General features: G+C 42.0%; 1 protein-coding gene across 1 annotated transcript in view; it reads right to left on the minus strand.

The window, feature by feature from the left end:
• Positions 1-5,327: 5,327 nt before the first annotated feature.
• The window catches only part of FRAS1 (Fraser extracellular matrix complex subunit 1), a 422,079-nt gene continuing 406,005 nt past the window's right edge, over positions 5,328-21,401 (minus strand). The window contains exons 71-74 of the mRNA XM_042984325.1: positions 14,843-15,009; positions 11,771-11,976; positions 10,249-10,395; positions 5,328-8,885 (exon numbers count right to left, since the gene is read on the minus strand). Of these exons, the coding sequence (XP_042840259.1) occupies positions 8,292-8,885; positions 10,249-10,395; positions 11,771-11,976; positions 14,843-15,009 (1,114 nt within the window). The 3' untranslated portion in view covers positions 5,328-8,291. The remainder of the gene's footprint in view (positions 8,886-10,248; positions 10,396-11,770; positions 11,977-14,842; positions 15,010-21,401) is intronic.

The following is a 21,401-nucleotide window of genomic DNA, read 5'->3' on the forward strand; positions in this document are numbered from 1 at the left end:
AGCTCCTGTGAAGCTGAAGTCAGAAATTCACAATGCTTTATGGTTTTTATATATAATGCTAAGTTCTGGGGAAAGGACTTGTAGCACTAGAAGAAGAGACACTAAAAGTTTGGGGCAGTCAGGAAAGTTGGCAATGCAGTTTGAATGATTTTAACATGATCATTTGGAAGAATTCTTACTTCCTTTTTAATTTGAAATTAGTGTGCCCCGTACTTCTCAATCCTAGCATAAGGTTGTCTTACCACCATTGCTGTTATCCTGAGAAAGGTTTTAGTGGAAATACTAACTTGAAGACAAAGATTAGAACTAATCAGTCGTCATTTAGATGCCTGCAAACTTTGGTCTGGGTTATTTATAGTCAAAAGGTCAGAATTTATTTTTCCTAGTCTTTCAAGTAGGATAATACTTTGTATCCTTTAGCCAATATAGGGGCTGCTGGGGCTCAGGAAGGTCTTGGGTTTGGAGGATGTGTGTGAGCTGAAGAGACTAGAGCAGGGGTTCTCTGGACTGGAACGTGGGAACCTGGTGTAAGTGCAAATTCCCTCAGACCTATCCCAGACCTACTTTCTAAATAATCCCTCTGGGTGATTCTGATGCAGCGGAGGGCTTGAGGGCCTCTGGTTTAAGAGCACATCCTGCCTCAAACGGAAGAGGAGCTGTAATGGAAAAAGCAGAGAAACAGACGTGCACGTGGAGCACACCAGATCTACAAATCCAGAGTGATAATGAGTTTTCTTCCAAGACAGAGGATACAGCCTTCCATCCTGCATTGTGATTCCTGACTCCCGTTCAGAGGTCGCCACAATGAACTATTAGGTACACCTCATCCTGTGAAATTCTGGGATTAGCATAGTGGCAGGAGGTGGATATTTATGGAGAACCTATTATTTATGACAGACAATGAGTAATGCCTTTGCATACATGGTCTTATTTCATGCTTACTAACCTATTTAGATTTGGCGTGATTAGTTCTATTTTGCAAATACAGAGACAGGCTCAAAGGGCTTGTACCATGCATGGGCCGTGTGCCACACAACCAGGAAGCAATAGGGCTGGGTTTACATCCAGAAGGAAATGAGTAACAGGTGGTGTTAATGTAGGGCTAAGTTTTATTGTTTCAGGGTTTAACTTCTTTGGTTTCAGGATGGCAACTTAAATTTTTTTTTTTGATGTTTATGTAAATACTTTTGAGAGAGAAAGAGAGAGGGAGAGAGAAGTAGAGGGAGGGAGAGAATGCACACGACTGTGTGTGTGCATGCATGTGGGTATGAGCGAGGAGGGGCAGAGAGAGGCAGAGAGAAAGAGAGAGAGAGAGAGAGAGAGAGAGAGAGAGAGAATCCCAAGCAGGCTCTGCTCTGTCAGTGCAGAGCCTGACCCAAGGCTGGAATTCACAAACCTGAGCTGAAATCAAGTCATAAGCTCAGTCAACTAAGCCACCCATGTGCCCCTCAGTATACACTCTAACCGTTTTCTGAATGTTTCTTACGGTAACAACTGCCTGGTTACCAACTTATAGGCTAGAATCCTGCTACAGCATGATTATAAAGCTAATATTTTTTTTCCTCACAGGATGAATTTTCTCAGAAGGAAAAAATGTTGGATGATAATGATGATAAATATTATGCTCTCAGAAACCGGGTTGATAGTTATTCAGAGAAGGAACCTAGGAAAAGATTATTTGATGACATTTTCACTGTTCTGAATACATAGAACTGCATTATAGTTTTAGAAGAAGCTAATTTTCCTACATCACCTTTTCCCACTCTAAATAGAATAATTTGTGAGTCAAATATAAGATTTTAGAGCAAAGTTGTTGAGGTATATTTATTTTTATTTATTAAAAATTTTATGTTTATTTATTTTTGAGAGAGAGAGAGAGAGAGAGAGCAGAGGAGGGGCAGAGACAGAGGGAGACCCAGAATCTGAAGCAGGCCCCAGGCTCTGAGTTGTCAGCACAGACCCTGACGCAGACCTTGAATGTCACAAACCCCGAAATCATGACCTGAGCCGAAGTCAGACGCTTAACCAACTAAGCCACCTAGGCACCCCTTGAGGTGTATTTAAAATATATGGTAGAATAGGAGGCAAAACCTAACAGAAGCGGATTTAGCTGACTGAGTGGTTGTCGATATTAAATACGTTTGCTCTTACAATGGTGTGCTGAGCTGGCTTGACATGCAAAAGCAAATTGCTAGGGTGCTTGGGTGGCTCAGTCGGTTGAGCATCCGACTTCAGCTCAGGTCATGATCTCATAGTCTGTGAGTTCAAGCCCTGCGTCGGGCTCTGTGCTGACAGCTCAGAGCCTGGAGCCTGCTTCGGATTCTGTGTCTCCCTCTCTCTCTGCCCCTCCCCCACTCATATTCTGTCTCTCTCTCTTTCTCTCTCTCAAAAATAAATAAACATTTAAAAAAGAGTTAAAAAAAGAACAAAAGCGAATTGCTAGATTTTTAGGAATTTTCAAGCGAACACAGCCATTATTAAGCATTATATTAAATAAACACAACTGAATAAATTATGTTAAAAACACAGACACCCAAACTTCCTAATTATGTAAAAATAATTTTTTACATAGTAAAATATAAAATGTTACTATTCTTGGTGCTTTTGAGGTGACTTATGTCTATTATATCTGTGTAGTAGAAATGCTGTATGAAATTGTGTTCCTGAATATCGCTCCCCAACTCTATGTTCAGTGAAATTATGGTGGTAGGTTGATTGGCCATGGTGTGGCATCTACACCAGAAAAGCCGGCCAATGCTACAAATCAGGCCTCTTCTGACTCCAAATGCTGGTTGTGAAATATTTATCAGCATGCCACTGATGCTAGCAATGGGCAAATTTAAAATGAAGACATGGGGGCGCCTGGGTGGCTCAGTCGGTTAAGCGTCCGACTTCAGCTCAGGTCACGATCTCACGGTCTGTGAGTTCGAGCCCTGTGTTGTGCTCTGCGCTGATGGCTCAGAGCCTGGGGCCTGCTTCCGATTCTGTGTCTCCCTCTCTCTCTGACCCTCCCCCGTTCATGCTCTGTCTCTGTCTCAAAAATAAATAAATGTTAAAAAAATAAAAAAATAAAATAAAATGAAGACATGATTTGAGTTCAAGTGCTTCACTGTCTTTGATATATATCTGAAAACTATAGCCAGACGGCACTGAATTTAAGGACTATATAAGAGTTCTGGCAGAAGAGAAACAGCATACTCAAAGGGTTTGATGAAAGAATTTTAAAAAGGGACTATTTACAGAGTGTAGGCAGGGTTACTTAAAAGAATCCACAGAGATGATGAAGTCCCTGGGATTAGGAACAGGATTAAATCATTACTACCTTTACACTTGCAGGGCAGGAGAGGGATGGTGTTATTCGAACTTTTTAGAACTGGACTGTGGTGGAGGGACCATGGCTCAGGAGGAACCCAGCCAGAACCACAGCAAGGCAGGGGCGAGTAGGGGGTGAGAGATAGACACACCTGAACTCCTCTCACAACACTGTCTGCATTTGGCCAGTCTCCACCAGAAGCCACAGGGCAAGGGAACTTTGGAGAAGCAGTTCCAGAAGGTTGGTGTCCTGGAGCACAAACAGGGCAGAGAATCGGGGTGGAGACAAACGCAGAAAGGGACTTTTGTGAGTCACTGGTATTGAGCACTGGCTCATTTTGGACCCATTTCCTTAGTGGGATGTTTAAGGGAGACAGCTTGAAACTAGTTTTTGTAACAATTTATGGAAATTCTCCCAGAGAGTGGGATTCTGGTAAACTTTTATAACCGACCGGTTTTGGAACTTGGTGGACTTCAACTAAAATGAGCCAGGGGTAAACTGCTAGTTTTTGTTTCTTTGTTTGTTTTAGAGAGGGTTGTAGGATGGGTTTATTTTATTGTATTAATCAATGACCAACTTTTTCATGACAAGCATTAAGTTATAGGAGCTTTGGACCATATTAAAATACCAGTTTGTGCTTGTGAAGGCCTTCTGGTAAAGATTTGAAATCCTAGTTTTCATATGGGAACTTTCAAAGGAAATTATCCAGGACAATGACCTACTATCTCATAGGGCTGTCATGAGCACTGAATGAGGTAGAAAATGTAAAGGAGTCATTGCTCTTGATTGCCAGATGTGCCCAACGTATTACTGGATAGTGTCCCTGCTTACTAGCGATTCTCAGGACGCCATTCTAAAAGGCTCCTAGTTAGAGTTCTCTCAGGCTCATTTGGGGACAGAATCTCTATTAGGTATCATGAGATTTTAATATTAGGCTGAGATATACAAAACAACTGATAGTGACTACTTTTCACCTACAAAACCAACAACTATATGGGGTTGAACCCGATGAGATATTCTCTGTATGGTCTCCCTCTCCTGCTCCTACAACGTTTCTTCAAAACCCTCATCTGTGAGGTATTGCAAAATCTAAATAAGAACTCAATTTCTGCCACTTACCCCCAAGTTTTCTAAAGTTTATACCTATGAAATTTGAGGCCTCGGGAAGCATTTTCCTAGCCAGTCCTAATGATTAATAGGTTGGTTCCTCATACAGCTTCTCCAGGGGCCCGAGAGAAATGTGCTCCAGGACTTAGAGCCTGCTGTCAGGCAAGGGACAATCACCGGAAACCGCGAGGAAGTGAACTTTATATTAAGTCCCAGCACTATCTAAGGAAATCTAAGGTTGTGCCCTCCTTTTCTGAGATTTTACGAAAACATGCTCTCTCAAGTCTTGCTGAGTTTGCAAATGTGCCTGAAAAAGTGCCAGTGAGGTCCTGTTGGTCATCGTCATTGGCAGTATTTTTGGTTTTTTACATAAAGCATCTTCCCAGAGGGGATAGGCATACAAATGCACAGGCTTGTAGGAAGCCCAGACTGTCTGGGCTCCCTTGGTTTCTGACTCTGCCATTTTCCCTTCCCATGCCGATCAATTTATTTGAGCCTTGGTCATCTCCAGGGTGAGTTAGGGACACTTAACAAATTTGGGGCGTGCATAAAAGGACACAGCCACTTTCACACTCTATCAAGTATCCTAAGAGGGTTTGAGGGTAATAAGTTCTGTGTAAATAATCATCTTATTGTCTAGCACTTGGAGAGTTTAATTATTCCTTTTGGTACTGAGGTTTCAACTGATGGCACAAGATGAGCTATGATGATCTGGACTGTGTAGTTTATTCTTCATCTTGCTCTTAGCACGGTTAATATGTGTCTCAGATTCAACCCCTTCAGGCAGGTGTTCTCCAGAAAACTTTGCCTCAAACTTTGGGATGATTTTGCCATCTCAAAAGCGATGTCTTATGCTAATGAGATGAATAATCTAAAAAGACCATGGCAAAAACAATGCAACCAGACTGTCATTTATTAATACAAATTTCTATAGTGGCATATGCTACTGGAGAAATCAGAAATTCATAACACACAAGTTGGTATTAGAAATACAAAAATCATTTGAGTCAAGAAATCAGGTTGACAGCACCACAAATGTTTCACTCAGTCTGAGCATGTGTGTCGTATCCAAGAATAATGAACAGCTACATGACACTGAGACTGAATATCATGTGACCATGATATTGCAACACCACTTCCACACCCAAGAATAGGAGTCCGCAGGAGGCTCCAGGACCTCCGGGGTCGATAAAAGGACAGAAAAAAGGTGCCGACTCTTCTTTCTTTCAGCCTTCACAGCCAGCATGAGAGAGCAAAGAGCCACCCCTGAGGGTTTTTTGTTCCTTCTCGCCTAAAGGCATGGTATAAAGGATTAGTAAAACACACACATTAGTGAGCGAGTAAGAGAAATCGAAAAGAGGGTTTGGACGGAAATATAATCCCACATCAGTCACCAAATTATCTGATTCCTATTGTGAAATATAAAACATAAACAAAAGGAAAAGCTGTATCAAAGGAGGAAATCCCAGCTTCACATCTCTTAACACTTTCTATTTAATAAGTGTACATCCACTAGAGAAGTATCAGCATTCGGAAAAAGGGGCTGTAGTGGGGGAAAGTGCAGGAAGAAAGGGAGGCAGGAATGGTCCAAGGCTTTCCTCTCACACAGGGAGTTCACCATCACAAGGTCCTCACAGGATGTTGTCCTGATCACTCCAGACCACAAACATGGAGGCTCAGAGCACTTGGAGGTCTCAGTCCCCATTTTTTCCCACGTTAGCTTCGCACTGCCACACGTCTGCATTCTTCCCATGCGTGTGTCCTACTTAGCAATAGTGGAAGGGATGTGCAAGAAGAATATTTGAGCAAATGAAACGGTGCTGCTTTCATGTGTAAGCATTCTGGCAACTAGGAACGATAAATAACAGGCCAAGTCAAAAGTTGTTCCACAAACGGTAGGCTTCCTGTCCTTGCAGAATTAGCATTCACCGTCTAGGTTGCTCTGGAGACGATTCCACCCTGGCTGATGAGCCCTCCAGCCATGAGACGCCAACTCTGGATGTTCACAAGGCTGATACAGAAGTTCTGCCCCAAACTGCCCAAGCTGGTCTCAACTAGCACGTGACCAGTCAGGAGGTTTAGGCTCTGGGCTCACCTCAATCCATCCTCTCCTGAAAACTTCACTCACTTCAGAAAGCTAAGTCAGACTTTCCTCTAAAAGCCTGCTCTGCTCTGGAGGCTGATTCAGTTTCATCTTCCGCTAATACATTATTATGATTTTTCTATTCAATCCTCCTTAAGACCACTGCTAGATTCATGCCTATGTCAAGTGGTGCTTCTTTGTCCCAATGAGATTACTTTACAATCACAAAGATTTACTTTTCCAAGCAGAAAAGACAGTTTTGGGTTTTTTTTTTCTATACCTTCCCTTGTGAAATTGCCACCATCATCTCTCACCCTCCTTCCCGAATTTATTCCTCTACCATTCACCCATGACACCATTCATTTGTTTAGCAACAGATATTTCTGGAGTGCTTGTTTTGTGCAAGGCACTGCTGAAGAACCAAAGGCACAGGTTACAAGGTCCTTTACTCAAGAGCTTGGAGTCTGGTAGAGATGCTTAAAACCTTTCATGGCTCGGTCTTTCTACCTTTTAGAACCAAAGCGTTTGCAGTTTGGAATGTCCTCAAAGGGCTTGGGTCATTCTAATACAAATATTACACAACATGAATGCTCTATTATTTGCTCAGTGATTATGGTGTGCCATGCATCAGGAAGAGAACATGTCTTTTCCTCCTCAGTAATGAAACTGTGCCTTCATTTCAAAACAACATGACATGCATGCTTATGTTTTTGCCAGTAAGGCAAAAACGAACAAGAAACACAAAAGCAAGCCATGTGCACACTTCATACAAAGTCATTAAGCTGCTATTTGAACACTAAATCATTTTAAAGCCATGTGTTTATGGCTTTGTCATGTGCTGATATGGTAAAATAAATGCCTGAGCTACCAAAAGGAACCCCTTGTTTTTTATCTTGTTTTGCAGCGTTCTTTGTCAGGCAGGATGTCTTCACATGTCCTTGGTGCAGTGTAAAACAGGTGGGCACAGGGATGCACCCCTGGGCCTCGGTACAGTCCATCACTAATATGTTTCAGGTGTTTGTCAGTCTCCCTCTTCCCCCAGGGTTTCAGTCTGCCCTTCTGGGGGGTTCTGCTGTGCCAGATATCTAACAGGTTGGGGGGGAGGGTGGGGAAGGGGAAGTCCTCAGGTTTCTCCCCGCAAGTTGCGGAAAAGAGCTCTTGTCTAGAGAACCTTGCAACCCCCAGATGAAAAGGCTCTGAACTTGCAAAGGACAGTTAGAGGCCATGGAGTGCAAGCTGTCAAGCAGATGCAATGAGCAAATATATAGGTTGTGCTGATTAGCAGAATTTTGAATGGAATCTGACTGTCAGCAATCCAAACTCTGCTGTCCACAGGCCCAGGAAAAGCCCAAGTAGAAGAAAGCTGGAGGTGGGGGAGGAAACCAATGGCCCTGAACATCCTGCTCCCTGCCCCTCTGGAGATCTGCCACCATACATTTCCCAGTCTGCTGAATTCCATCAGCTAGGTGAATAGTCTACACCCTGCCCCATATGGAGATACTTGCTTTCTAAGACCAGCCTTACGGAAGAAGCAGTCTGTAGCCGCTGACATTATTAAAGGGATCCACCAAAAGAAGGCTGCTCCAAAACTCTGGGGTCTCGTGGTTCTTTGTTTAATGAGGTAGCTCAGTTGTGAGTTGATGCATGTGATGTATGCCTCCCGCCACTCAAAGCTATAGTTTTCCCTTTTTAATCTGCAAGATTATAAAAATACCAGTATTTCCCCTCCCCCCTCCCCCATTTTATAAAAATGATTTTAGAAAAAAAAATACACATTGGTCTCCCCCATTACACTTCTGTTCCATCTTGCAAATTGTTGTGAACTCTGACTTCCAGATTCAATTTTTTTACTTTAGCACCTTTGAGTGCATAAGCCCCCTCAGTTTCACTCAGTAGGTTGACATTCCGCACGGTGCAGTAGTGTCTGTTCACATTCTTCTCCACCCTGTCTGAGCTCCTCTTAGACACATCCACTTTGGTGTTCAGAGGGTATTCCTCCAAAATGTCCTCTGTGGGCAGTTTCTTTCTCTGCTTCTGGCATTTCCTGGTGATGAAACAAGCCACTAGAAACACCAGAAGTAGAAGCATGATAGCGGCCAGGGCACTGCCGATAGATGCCCCAGTTTGGGAAAGAGAAGCAGCTATAATCGGCTCATGCATCTCAAGATTCAGGGACTTCATGTTGGTGCCATTCTTGACTTGATCCCCTTCATTGTCATAGATGAGGGAATCGTCAAGGGTCAGACGGCCACTAGGGTCCACCAGGTCCCTCCGGTTGCGCCTCAGAGGGGCTGTGAGAGAGCGCTGGACCCGGGGTCCTGCCATAGTATCAGGGCCAATGATGTAGATCACCTGGAGATACCACTGGTGTCCTGCTTCCACCTGCAGGAGGAGGGAAACAGAGACACAAACTGAACATGTCACTGCTGCCCACAGACCACTTCTTCACAAAGAAAATGGAAAGGGGCGCCTGGGTGGCTCAGCCCCTTAAACATCCAACTTTGGGTTTCGGCTCAAGTCATGATCTCATGGTTTGTGAGTTTGAGCCCCTCAATGGGGTTTGCACTGATGGTGCAGAGCCTGCTTGGGATTCTGTCTCTCTCTGCCCCTCCCCAACTCATGTGTGCTCTCTCTCCCAATAAATAAATAAACAAACAAATAAATAAACAAAATTAAAAAAAAGAAAGGATATGGAAAGACAATTGCCGTCACAAGCCTTGATAAATGGTTTCAAGAAAAGCATTAGCAATGATTGGTGTCTACTAATCAAGAATTGAACCACATATTACAGGTTCCATTTTGTTTCCAATTTAGGGTGATCGTGGGCCAGCTATTCACATTCCCTTCTGTTTCCCTGTGTATGGAACAGCCCTAGGCATTTATTTTCTATGGCCTTTTTAGCTAAATACTTAACGATTTGCTAGTCTTTACTGATTGCAGTGAAGTAATAGTATTAAGAGCCATATTCATTCCCAGTGAACTTCAATAGCTTGTTATGCTAACTTACTATTTATTGATGAACTTTAATTAAGATAGAGTCGTTCAACAAATATCTGCTAAACACCTACTCTGTGCAAAATATGCAGATACATGACAAAAATTTCCTAAATCTGAACACTTCCTGGATCATCCCCTGAATGGTTAAACTACCGTGTATTTTACTGCCATATCATCTGCTGCCATTGAAAGCCTCCATGGTTTTGAACTAACTTCTAAAGAGTGGCAATAGTTCTGAAATCCAAGATCATAGATTACTACTATTTAGAGATAGGAAAAAGTGGAATTTTATCTTGTGAAGTTCATGTTTATTACTGGGATTGAGAGTATTTTTGCTTATCAAATACTAGTACTTCTTGCCATTCTAAATTGCTGTACTGTATGTATAATTTTGTTAAACACTTTCCACATGCCTGTGAAGATCAGCTGGTGTGGCATACAGCCAAAAAGGTGATAGAAAAGAATTTAGGAAAAACTGGAGTACCATATGCACCCCTGACGCATACACTGACAAGTGACAACATGCAAATTAAAGGATTTGATTATTGCTGCGGTCTATTGGGATAGGTGGTGAAAATAGGTCTATTGGGATAGGTTTGGGGTGAATGATAAGCTTAACACCAATAAAAAAGACCCACCAGCAAGAACACTATAAAGAGACTAACAGTCCAGAGATAATAGCATCTTCCTTTTCACAACTTTTACAGTGGCCTTGGTCCTATACTTCTACGTTTCTCAGCACACTCACCTTATAGAGTGCATCCACTTTCAGAGTAAATCCATCCACACCCGGCATGCTACTGACCACATGGAAATCAGGCAACTCGGAAGCAAAGTGGGCCTCAAAGGGCACATCATGGAAGTACTTATCAGTGACCTCGGGCTGATTGCGGTCCTAGAATTTCAGAAAAAAGAAACGCAAGGTTTAAAAAGATAAAAAGATAGAATCACTGAACTGGCAGGTGGCAGTCACTGGGAGGAGAAAAGTACTCTCCACTCCTGCCTTGGGTTGGGTCAGGAGGGCATGTGCTACAGAAGCCCTTTCCTTAAGTCAATCACTGCCCTCTTCAAGGAAGGACACTTGGTGGCTACTCAGATCTCAAAGCTCAAAGAGTGGGATAATCTAAACAAATAATTCTTAAACCATTTGGTCTCAGGACCCCTCACACACTTAAAACTCAAGGATGCCAATGGGTACCTGAGCAACTCAGTTGGGTGAGTGTCTGACTCTTGATTTTGGCTCAGGTCATGATCTTGTGTTTCATGAGTTCGAGTCCTGCAACAGGTTCTGTACTGGTGGCAAGGAGCCTGCTTGGAATTCTCTCTATCTCCTCTTTCTTGGCTCTTCTCCCACTTACGTACTCTTGCTCTCTCCCTCTTGCTCTCTCCCCCTTTCTCAAAAATAGATAAATAAACTTAAAACAAACAAACAAACCAAGGACACTAAAGTCTTTTGTTCACATGGTTTGTATCTATCGATGTTTACTCTATTAAAATTAACACTGAAAAATTAGAAAATACTTACTAATTCATTTTAAAGTGGCAATGAAAAACCCATTGCATGTTAACATAAATAACATTTTTTTTAGGGAAAATACCTATAGTCACCACCATCTCCTCAAAAGAGACCTGGCATTGTTTTACATTTTCGCAAATCTCTGGAAAAGAACTAGATTCTCAAAACTTCTTCTATATTGAATCAGATGTAATATGTTATTTTGGCTGAAGTATATGAAGAAAATTTGGCCTCACACAGATATGTAGTTGGAAAAGGGAGGAATATTTTCACAGCTTTTTCAGATAATTGTGGATATTCTGTTTTGATAGTAAATCAAACTCGGTAATTAGTATTTTTAAAAGATTAGTTATAATGTGGAATTTGAAACCATATCAATAAACCTTCCATACTCTCTATATTTATGAGGGAATTAGTGTGAAGAAAAGCAGCCATCATCATATTATGAAAGTAGTTTTGACCTTGTGGATTCCCTGAAAGAGAATCAGGGATATTCAGAAGTCTCTGGTCTGTACTTTGAGAAACACTGGCCTTGACTTTCCTTTTCTTGTGACATTAATAACAGCCTGTCTTGTTACCCACCATAACCATCACATTTGGTAATATGTACTAGCATTTAGCTGATCAGAGAGAAACAACAATAATATGTATAGAGAGAATACCATCGAGAGTGGGGTTCTATCTGCTTAGGCAGAATTCATAGCTGAGGAAATCAACTTGAGTGTCAGCTGTTGAACACAAATAGTTAGCATACCAGCAGCAGAAATCTGTGTTTTAGGTGTTTGTTGGGCTGAATGCATCCATACTGCGGCCCCTCATTATAGATTGTCCCCGTGGGATCGAAGAAAGGCACATAGCCATCCTTGCCGGTACAAAGATAGACTTTTTCCAGCTGGAGTTTGTAAGCAGAATTAAGGTTTTGTTCTGGATTCCAAAGTACTCGGCCATAAAGGATTTGCCCTGGAAATATTTGAGAGACATTAATTAGGTCAGACTTCAAGAGTAAAGAGAAAGAAATGCCAAGGGTAGAAAGGATTTAACACACTCCCTCAGAGTCAAAAGTACATCTCTATGAAGAGCTCTATGTTTCCAAGTGCCCCTGAAATATTCATTCATTTACAGCTTCTTTCATTCAACAAACATTAAGTAAGCATGTAAAGTGTATCAAGGACTGTTAAGCACAGGGGAAACAAAGGTGAATGAGATACAGGTGAGAGGACAGAAATAAACCCTAACCAATTGCTAAAAGTAGCTAACATTTATCAGACTCATACGATTTGCTAGGTCTTGTACTAAGTTCTTCCCATATGAGAACTCACGTAGTGCTCACAACTTTAGAGATGAGAAAGTTGCAGCACTGAGTGGTTAAGGGACTTGCTGAAGGTCACAAAGCTAGTAAGTGGTGATGGTAGGATTCAAAGTGAAGGTATTTTGGTTCTAAAACCCACATTATTAGCCACCACAATACTGTACTGTTATGAACCACAATAAAGGAAGGAACATAATGTTACGTGAGCATATAGCCGAGCACAGAAATCTGCCTGGGGAGAGGTGTAGAAAGATTTAAAGAGGAAACAAACATGAGTATCCTAAAACATGAGTAGGCATTAGCCAGACAGCACATTTGAAGTAGGAGACTGGGGAGAGCGTTTGAGGCAAAAGAAAGTCCGTGCACAAAATACTGAATGCTGGAAGGGCATGAGTCCTAGTAAAGTTCCTGTCTCCTTAGTGCCTGCTATGGCACCACATTCTTTATCTATACTATCTTATTTATTCCTCCCAAGAGCCCAAGAAATAGGTCCAGTTATTATCCACATTTTAAATACTGTGTCCAAGATTTTGTATCTGTGACGGGGTGGGGGGGGGGGGGGATAAGAAATTGAGCACAAATCAGTCTGACTCCAAATGCTTGTCCAGAGCATTTGCTATGTGGCACTGAGTAGGTCAGTGTGACTAGAGAGGAGGCTGTTCACAGGCTCTAGCAGGAGACACTCCTGGGATGATAGGCTAAGGATGCTGGGGAGGCTGGACTTTGGTGTGTAAGAAATAGGGAACACTGAAAGATTTTAAGCATGGGTGTAATATCAACACACTGGGGCTTCAGAAACGTGGAGAATGGAGGAAAGACAAAGGGCCTAGAGTCACAGAGATTGGGAAGGGGGCTCTGTGAGAGATAGGTATCTATAATATAGCTGTGAATCAAGAGGATAAACTCAAGAAATGTCTTGGAGTCAGATTCCACTGATCTTAATGATAGACAGGAGGACAATCCTGAGGTTTTGGCCCTGGGCACCTGGAGTATGATGCAATCACTGTGGCAGTGGATGTGGCAGGAATATGTCTGGAGGAAGATAAGTCCAGTTCTAGACACTTCCAGGCATCTGAAAGACATTCTTTTGAAGCACTTTGGTAGTCCCAGAGCCCCATGTGGAAATGTGGAAATGAAGTTCAGGAGAGATCAGGGATAAGGTCAACTCTTAAGGAATGGCTGTGAAGTAGTAGATAGGAAGTTCAGAGCAAAGCGATGGGCCCAGCCATAGGGATGGTCAGAGGTAGCACTGGAATGATGCCAGAAGGAACCAAGCATGGGATGTGGGGACAGCAACATGGATATGGCAGAGGATGAAGACCCAGGGTGGGAGAGTGAGAAGTGGTCAGAGAAGCAAGATGATGTCAGGTGAGGGTGGTGCAAAGGAAACCCAACAGGGAAAAGTGTGAAAACCCACTAATTTGGTGTCATTGACAAAAGAGATGTCTGAGCTGTGGTAGGACAAACCCAGCTTGCAACAGATGGACAGAGAAGAAGGGCCATAGAGACAGTGAGTGTTCACTCTTTGAAGAAGTTTCTCAGAGAAAAGAAAAGGAGAAAACAGCCTTAACTTTGAAGGGGAGTTAGGGTTGAGGGATGCTTTTTTCTCTCTTACAGGCAGAACTTGAGTGTGTTTATAGGGTGAGAGAAAAAACTCAGATATGAGGAGAAGATTAAAAGTAAGAAAAAGGCAGAAGGGGTAATTGAGAGAAGAAAGGCAGATAATTGACTAATTCTTTTATTCAATCAATCAATGTTTATTGAGCACCTAGGCACTGATGGTATGGTGTGCACATTTGATATTTGATCACAACCTCTATTATCATGGAACTCAAAGTCTAGTGGAAGAAATAGGCAACAAATAAGTAAAGAAATATGTGATATGTATTATAGAATATTAAAAATTGTGAGAAGTACTATCAAAAATGAATAATGTTCCGTGAAAGTGAAAACTATGGAAGCCTATGCTCAGTTGTCAGGTGTGGTCAGGGAAGGCCTCTTTGAGGAGGTTCATATTTAAGTAGAGAAGAGAAGAAGGAGCCAACCTTTTGAAACATCAAGAAAACCACATTTGAGGTGAGGAGGGAGCACAGGAATCATTTCCAGTAGAGAAAGCATGATGGAGAGGATGTAGACATTTACACCTTGAGGCTGGTACGTAGTAGGGGTCATGCTATGTACTTTCTCTGAGTAATTGAGAGATAGAGAGACTTACCCAAAGTCAAGACAGTGTGTTAGAATCAGGCTGGGAATTCCAGTCTTCTTACCACTCAGACCAGTGTTTTCCACAATTCTACCACCCTGCCAATCATTATAGCACCACATATGTAATCTTATTTTGAAACAACATGAAAGAAGGATGTGGGTCTGTTCCTTGGTTAAACCTTGGCTGCCCTAAAACCAAGCCCAAGGGAATCTTCACGGGAGAGTTGCCTGGAAGCTAATGAGCAGAGACCTGTCCTAAAGCATCTGAAGGCTGATCAGAGTCTCTTTTTGTAGGTGAAGGAAACAACTTACCTTTTGAGAAGGCCCCTTTATAATCCATTTCTGCCAGTGACATATCAGATGTGTTGGGATCCATTAGGAATACCTTCTCATTATTGCAGAGCTGAAATTCAGTATTGAGCGAGTACACAACTGGTACAGGGCGGTTGGTCTGCTGGAATGCAATGGGGATCAGGAATCTAAATGTGGGAGAAACAAGAGCTCCTTGAGAGCAGGGTCAACTTTGTAAACTTCGAGCTGCCCTCCCTTCCTACCCTTCTTAGGTTTGTGAACAGAGCTTTGTTGCAGGTGCTAAATAATCACTGAATAAAGAGATGTGTGTCGGAGAGGAACTTTATTAGTTTGGGTCATTATGAGGTTAATCTGCTCTTTTGAGCAGAAATAATCTAATTCATCTTTAGAACTCTTTTGTACTCTCTGCTTTACCTGGAGCTTTCATTCTGAAGGTCTCCAAGGTTGCTCTTTGATTGCTAAAGGACTCACTGCCATGGTGCTCTGCTTAGACTTCTCTGTCCCAGATCTTCAAACTCTGAGACTTTGACTTTTTCAATTAGATCCAAACTTATTTATCCTTTGTCCCACTCTTTAAGACATTTCTAGACAATACTCTCTTGCCTCACTCCTTACTTTAACCTCCCTGGCCTTCTTTCTTGGTCTTTTAAAACTGCTCTTTTCTTCTCAGCCTTTGGCAGGTAAGGGCTCCTCCAGCCAGACTGGCTTTCTTTAGGTCTCTTGATGTGTTCTCTACTCCAAATTTCCACTGCCTCGGGACTCACTGTTCAACAAATATTCACTGTGCTTTTATTATAAGATAGACATTTTTCTAGTAATGGGAATCCATCTGTGAACAAGGTAGAAAAATATATGCCCTTGGGGACATTACATTCCAATAGGAAGACAGTTAATAAAGTAAGTTCAAAAACATATAGTACATTAGAAGGAAGCAAGTGATGAAGAGAAACACTAGGCAGAGAAAAGGAATGCTAGGAAGAAGTTCAGCTGGAACTTTTAAACGTGGAGGTCATGGAAAGCCTCAGTGAGCGGAAAACTAGGAGGTTAGAGGTACCCTTACCTGAGATGGGAAAACTGTGGGAGGACTAGATTTGGTGGAGAAAGATAAGGGATTCAGCAACAGGCATGTTCAACTTGAGAGGCCTGTAAGAGAGCCAGGTGGAGATGCTGAGTAGTCAATCTGATGCACAAGTCTGGATTTGAGAGGTAAGCCCTGGGCTGAAGGTGCTCCTTTGCATTTAAAACCTTAAGAATGAATGATGAATGAAACCACCACATGAAAACCGAGAAGGGGAGTATAGTGATTCCTCAGAAAGTTAAAGATAGAACTACCCTATGACTCAGCAACTGCACTACGAGGTATTTAGCCAAAGGATACAAAACTACTGATTTCAAGGGGCACATGCACCCCAATGTATTTAGCAGCACTATCAACAATAGCCAAATTATAGAAAAAGCCCAAATGTCTGATTCATCAATGGATAAAGAAGATGTATATGCACGATGGAATATTACACAGCCATCAAAAGAATGAAATTTTGCCATTTGCAGCAATGTGGATGGAGCTAGAGAGTATTATGCTAAGCAAAATAAGCCAGAGAACATACGATTTCACTCATATGTGGAATTTAAGAAGAATAATAGATGAACATAGAGGAAGGGAAGGAAAAATAAGATAAAAACAGAGAGAGGCAAACTCTAAGAGACTCTTAACTATAGAAAACAAACTGAGGGTTGCTGAAGGGGAAATAGGTGGGGGATGGGCCAAATGGGTGAGGGTTATTAAGGAAGGCACTTGTGATAAGCACTCGGTTGTATGTAAGTGATGAATCACTGAACTCTACTCCTGAGACCAATACTACACTATATGTTAACTCGCTTGAATTAAAATAAAATCTTGGAAAGAAAAAAAAAAAAAAGAAAACAGAGAAGAGACAGTTCAGACATGACACTTAGGACACTCAAATTCAAAAACAATAGAAAAGAGAAGGAACCAGCAGAGCAGATGGTGAGGAAAAGCCAGTGGGGTAGAAGGAAAACCTACAGAGCACGACAGTCCAGCTGAGTGAAGAAAGCGTCTCAAGGAGGAGACTGAACAACTGTTAAATGTTGTGAAGCCATCACAAAAATCAAGATAAGACTTAACCCGTGGTCCTAGTAAAACACAGTCACTGGTGACCTTGATAAGATCAAGCTGGGTTAAGGGATGAGGGCAGAAGCCTCACTGCAGCAGGCTCCAGAGATAAGGAAAGTGACAAACCGGAAATTGTGAATCTAGGCAACTTTTAAGGGACAGCTTAACGTACAAGGAAGGAGAAAAATGGGTGGGGAGGGTGAAACGGAGTCAAGAAGGGACTTTTATTTTTTAGAGATGGGAAAAGTTATGTTTTCAATGCTAATTGGAATGATTCATAGAGAGAACTGCTCCTTTATAAGATCCTCTTTATAAAGTAGAGAGGATTTGGGTTCCAGTGCACAAGTGGAGCCGCTGGCTGTGAGCAGGAGCCAGGGCTGTTCCTGCATTCCGATGGGTGTGCGTGTGTAGATGCAGGAGGTCAGCAGATAGGACAGTAGGAGCTTGGGTAAGTTCTCTTCTGGTTTCTTCTGTTTCCTCCATGAAATAGGACACAAAATAATCAGCTGAGGGTGAGGACCGGGGAGATACAGCCATCTGAGTGGGCAGGAGAAGGAGTAAAGTAGTTGAGAAGAATGGGAGAGTGAAGCCATTGGTTAGGGGACCGTTGTTTCCTGCTGGGAAGCCCTGAGGGTCCACCTGAGATTAGTGATAATGCATTTAAAGTTTCCTGACTTTGATCTTGCTGCACATTCTGCTGGAATACTCCTCCTCTGTCTGCCTTTCTTTGCCGAATCAACTCCTAGTTATCCTCCAGATCTCAACTCAAACACCCCATCTCTAGGAAGCTCACGCTCTTTCTCCTCCCTTCCAGGCTTGGTCAGACCCCTTATCATTTGTTCTCATCACACTGTGCACTTTTCTTTCCAAGTACTTATCATGGTTTGATATTTTATTTAAATGTGACTTTAAATGTACATCTGATCAAAGTCCACCTCACCCATTACAGGTTCCACTAGCGTCACAGCCCGTATCTATCTGCTCATTGTCATATCTTCAATGAAAGCCAAGCTTCTGACACATACATTTGTTAAAGAATGATGCATGACTGATAATCTCAATGCTTTATGCTTCCAAGAGAGTCCATCTGACCATTCCTTACTTTTAATGGAAAGTGCTCCAGTGGGTAGATTTGAGAGGGTTAGGGTATAGGAGGAGCTTGGAGTGTGGAGGCAACCCACACAAGCCAGGGCTGACCCTGCTTCAACAACTTTGATGTCACCTGACACCTAAGACATTCAATAAATATTGACTGATTAAATAGAACAAATGATGGATTTGAGATGATGAAGATGATGAGGATTTATAAGGTTAGAAGGTATTACAGACCTCACAAAAACAGGCATCATGTGAGACACAATTCTTTTGAATTAGGTCTGAATTCCCTGAGTCAGTCTTGATTATTTGTTATGTTATGGTTCTACTGCATCCGTATGGAGCCACAGAGGTGATCAAAAGCCAGGTCAGGCCCTATGGAAAGTCACCCTAGGAATAACGAGGACCCCACAAGTAACGATCTCCCTGATGCAAGGCAAAGATTTCAAACTCTGAAGACTTAGAATACTGACTCAACAACACTCTTCCCTCTACGTCCTCCCACACCCACACACACCAACGGATGGAAATGGGTTGGTGCTTTCTTTGCTCCCTTTTGCCATTTTCAAATCTCTCTCCTCTTACAAAAAAAAAAAAAAAAAAAAAAAAATCCAGGACCTACCCTGGAGAAACTCTTCTTACACATGTACACTCAGAGACAAATAGAGTATTCCTCCTAATAGAATATGGAATTGTAAGTCAAATAGAATGGTCAAATAAATTGTGGAATATTCCCACAATGAATACCTTAAGGCAGTGAAAACCACACTACAGCTACATGAATCAACACAAATGTTGATATACTTATGAATCAGGAAATGATTCACTGAGCAAAAAAGAAAAGTTGCAGAGAGAATTTGTGCAGTATGACATTTTTATATCACTCAAAAAAACACATGCAAAACCATGCAGAAGTAAAAAGGAGGTAAACCATAAACCAAAACAAGGAATGATAAATACAAACATCAGTCTAGTGGTTATCTTGGCCAAAAGGTGGAAGAGAGAGCAAGTGGAAAGGGCACTAAGGGTATTTAAAAGGTACTGGTGGGGCACCTGGGGGGCTCAGTCAGTTGAGCATCCAACTATTAGTTTTGGCTCAGGCCATGATCTCATGTTTCATGGCTTTGAGGCCCATGTTGGGCTCCATGCTCACAGCGTAGAACCTGCTTAAGATCCTCTGTCTCGCTTTCTGTCTGCCCCTCCCCCACTCATGCTCGCACTCTCTCTCTCTCTCTCAAAATAAATAAATAAACTTAAAAAAAAATAAAAGGTACTGGTAATGTTCTATTTCTTTTTTTTCTTTACTCCAACTTTCACTGGTTATAAAATGGAAAGAACAGTGCCAATTTTCTGGGGGGCCACTGTAGTAAGAATTAACTCTTCAGAGCCTAGTACAGAGTCTCCCGCATAGTCTGCACTCCATACATGATCTTTCATATCACCGGTAGTTGTTAGTACTCATTTTATCATGAGTAGCACAGCCCAAGAGATACTCATTTATTGTAATTGCAATTCATATTAGGTAATATTCTGTTTCTTGAGGTATTATATGTGTACTATATATGGTCTTCTGACTATCTAAAATAATATTCCTATTTGGGCACCTGGGCAGCTCAGTTGGTTAAGTGTCTGACTTCGACACAGGTCATGATTTCACGGTTCATGAGTTCGAGCCCCCCATCAGCCTTGCCGCTGTCAGTGCAGAACCTGCTTCAGGTCCTCTGTCCCCCACCTCCTCTGTGCCCCTCCCCCACTTGTGCTCTTTCTCTCAAAAATAAATAAACATTAAATAAATGAATAAATAAATAAATAAGATAATATCCATAATTTAAAAATTTTAATACATGAATAGAAATCTCCAGTATATCTTACCGGATTATTTGCCCTCGTTCTTCCTTATTTCAGCCAACCACTATTTTCCTGGTCACTTTCCCTCCCCCATTTAGCTGACTGTGGTGTTCCTACCATTAATCTTGATGATTTCAACATCCACGTGGATGAATCATCTAATGCCTTAACCCCTCAGTTCCTTAATATCTTTACCTCAAAGAGCTTGTTCTCCCCCCCAACCACAGCCATCTATGCTTCATGGTCCTACTATGCACCACCTCCAAGAATCTCATTTTCCAGCACCTCACTCTCTAACTACCACCTCCTAACTTCCCAGCTCACCCCTGCTATTACTCCTGTTCATTCATTCTCCAGTCACATAGAACCTCCCTGACCACTTTTCCCAGCATACTGAGAAACTGGAACACTGACACACTCATGGTAGAGATGTACACACAATGTTACATATTACAAACACTTCAGAAAACAGTTTGGCAGTTTCTTAAAAAGTTAAGCAAACAGGGGCACCTGGGTGGCTCAGTCGGTTAAGCCGCTGACTTTGGCTCAGGTCATGATCTCACAGTTGGTGGGTTCAAACCCCACATCAGGCTCTGTGCTGACATCTTGGAGCCTGGAGCCTGCTTCAGAATTTGTGTCTCCCTCGCTCTCTGCCTCTCCCCCACTTATGCTTTCTCTCTCAAAAATAAACATTTTTTAAAAATTCCAAAAAAAGTTAAGCATATATTCCCCATATGATCCAGCCATTCCATTCCTAAGTATTTACACAAGAAAACTGAAAGCATATGTCCATGTAAAGGTCTGTGTATATACATTCATAGCAGCTTTATTTATCATAGCCATCAACTGGAAACACCCCCAATGCCCACCAACTGATGAGCTGATAAACAAATTGTAGTATATCCACACCATGGACTACAATTCAGCAATTACAGGAACAAACTACTGATAATACACAACAGGAATGCATGAAAATAATCGCACTGTGTGAAAAAAGCCAGAGAAGAAGAATGCATACTGTATGATGCCATTTATATAAATTTCTAGAAAATGCAAACTAATCTGTAGTGACAGAAAGCAGATCAGTGGATGCCTGGACAAAGGGGTGGGCTGGGCTGGGGTGGGAGGGATGACCAAGGGGCATGAGGAAACTTCGAAGGAAATGGATATATTCACTATCTTAGTTCTGATGGTTTCATGGGTGTTGTAAAAATTTATCAGTTGGACGTACCATAAATATGCAGTTTATCTTATTGTCAATAATATGGCAATTTAACAATCACTCAACAGGCTCTCAGCACAGCCTGATCTGCTGCCATCTGTACAGACAGCACACTTTCCCACTCTCTAAGATGGCTGCCTCACTTCCTCCTCTCTTCTCAAACCTCAGTGTTCCTCACTTCCATCCCATGCTTGGTTTCTCATTTTATGGAGAAAATGGATTTAATCAGATTCTACTTTTTCATCCCTGCCCTCCCATTC

The sequence above is a fragment of the Panthera tigris genome, chromosome B1, assembly GCF_018350195.1.
Source record: "Panthera tigris isolate Pti1 chromosome B1, P.tigris_Pti1_mat1.1, whole genome shotgun sequence".
Lineage (NCBI taxonomy): Eukaryota > Metazoa > Chordata > Mammalia > Carnivora > Felidae > Panthera > Panthera tigris.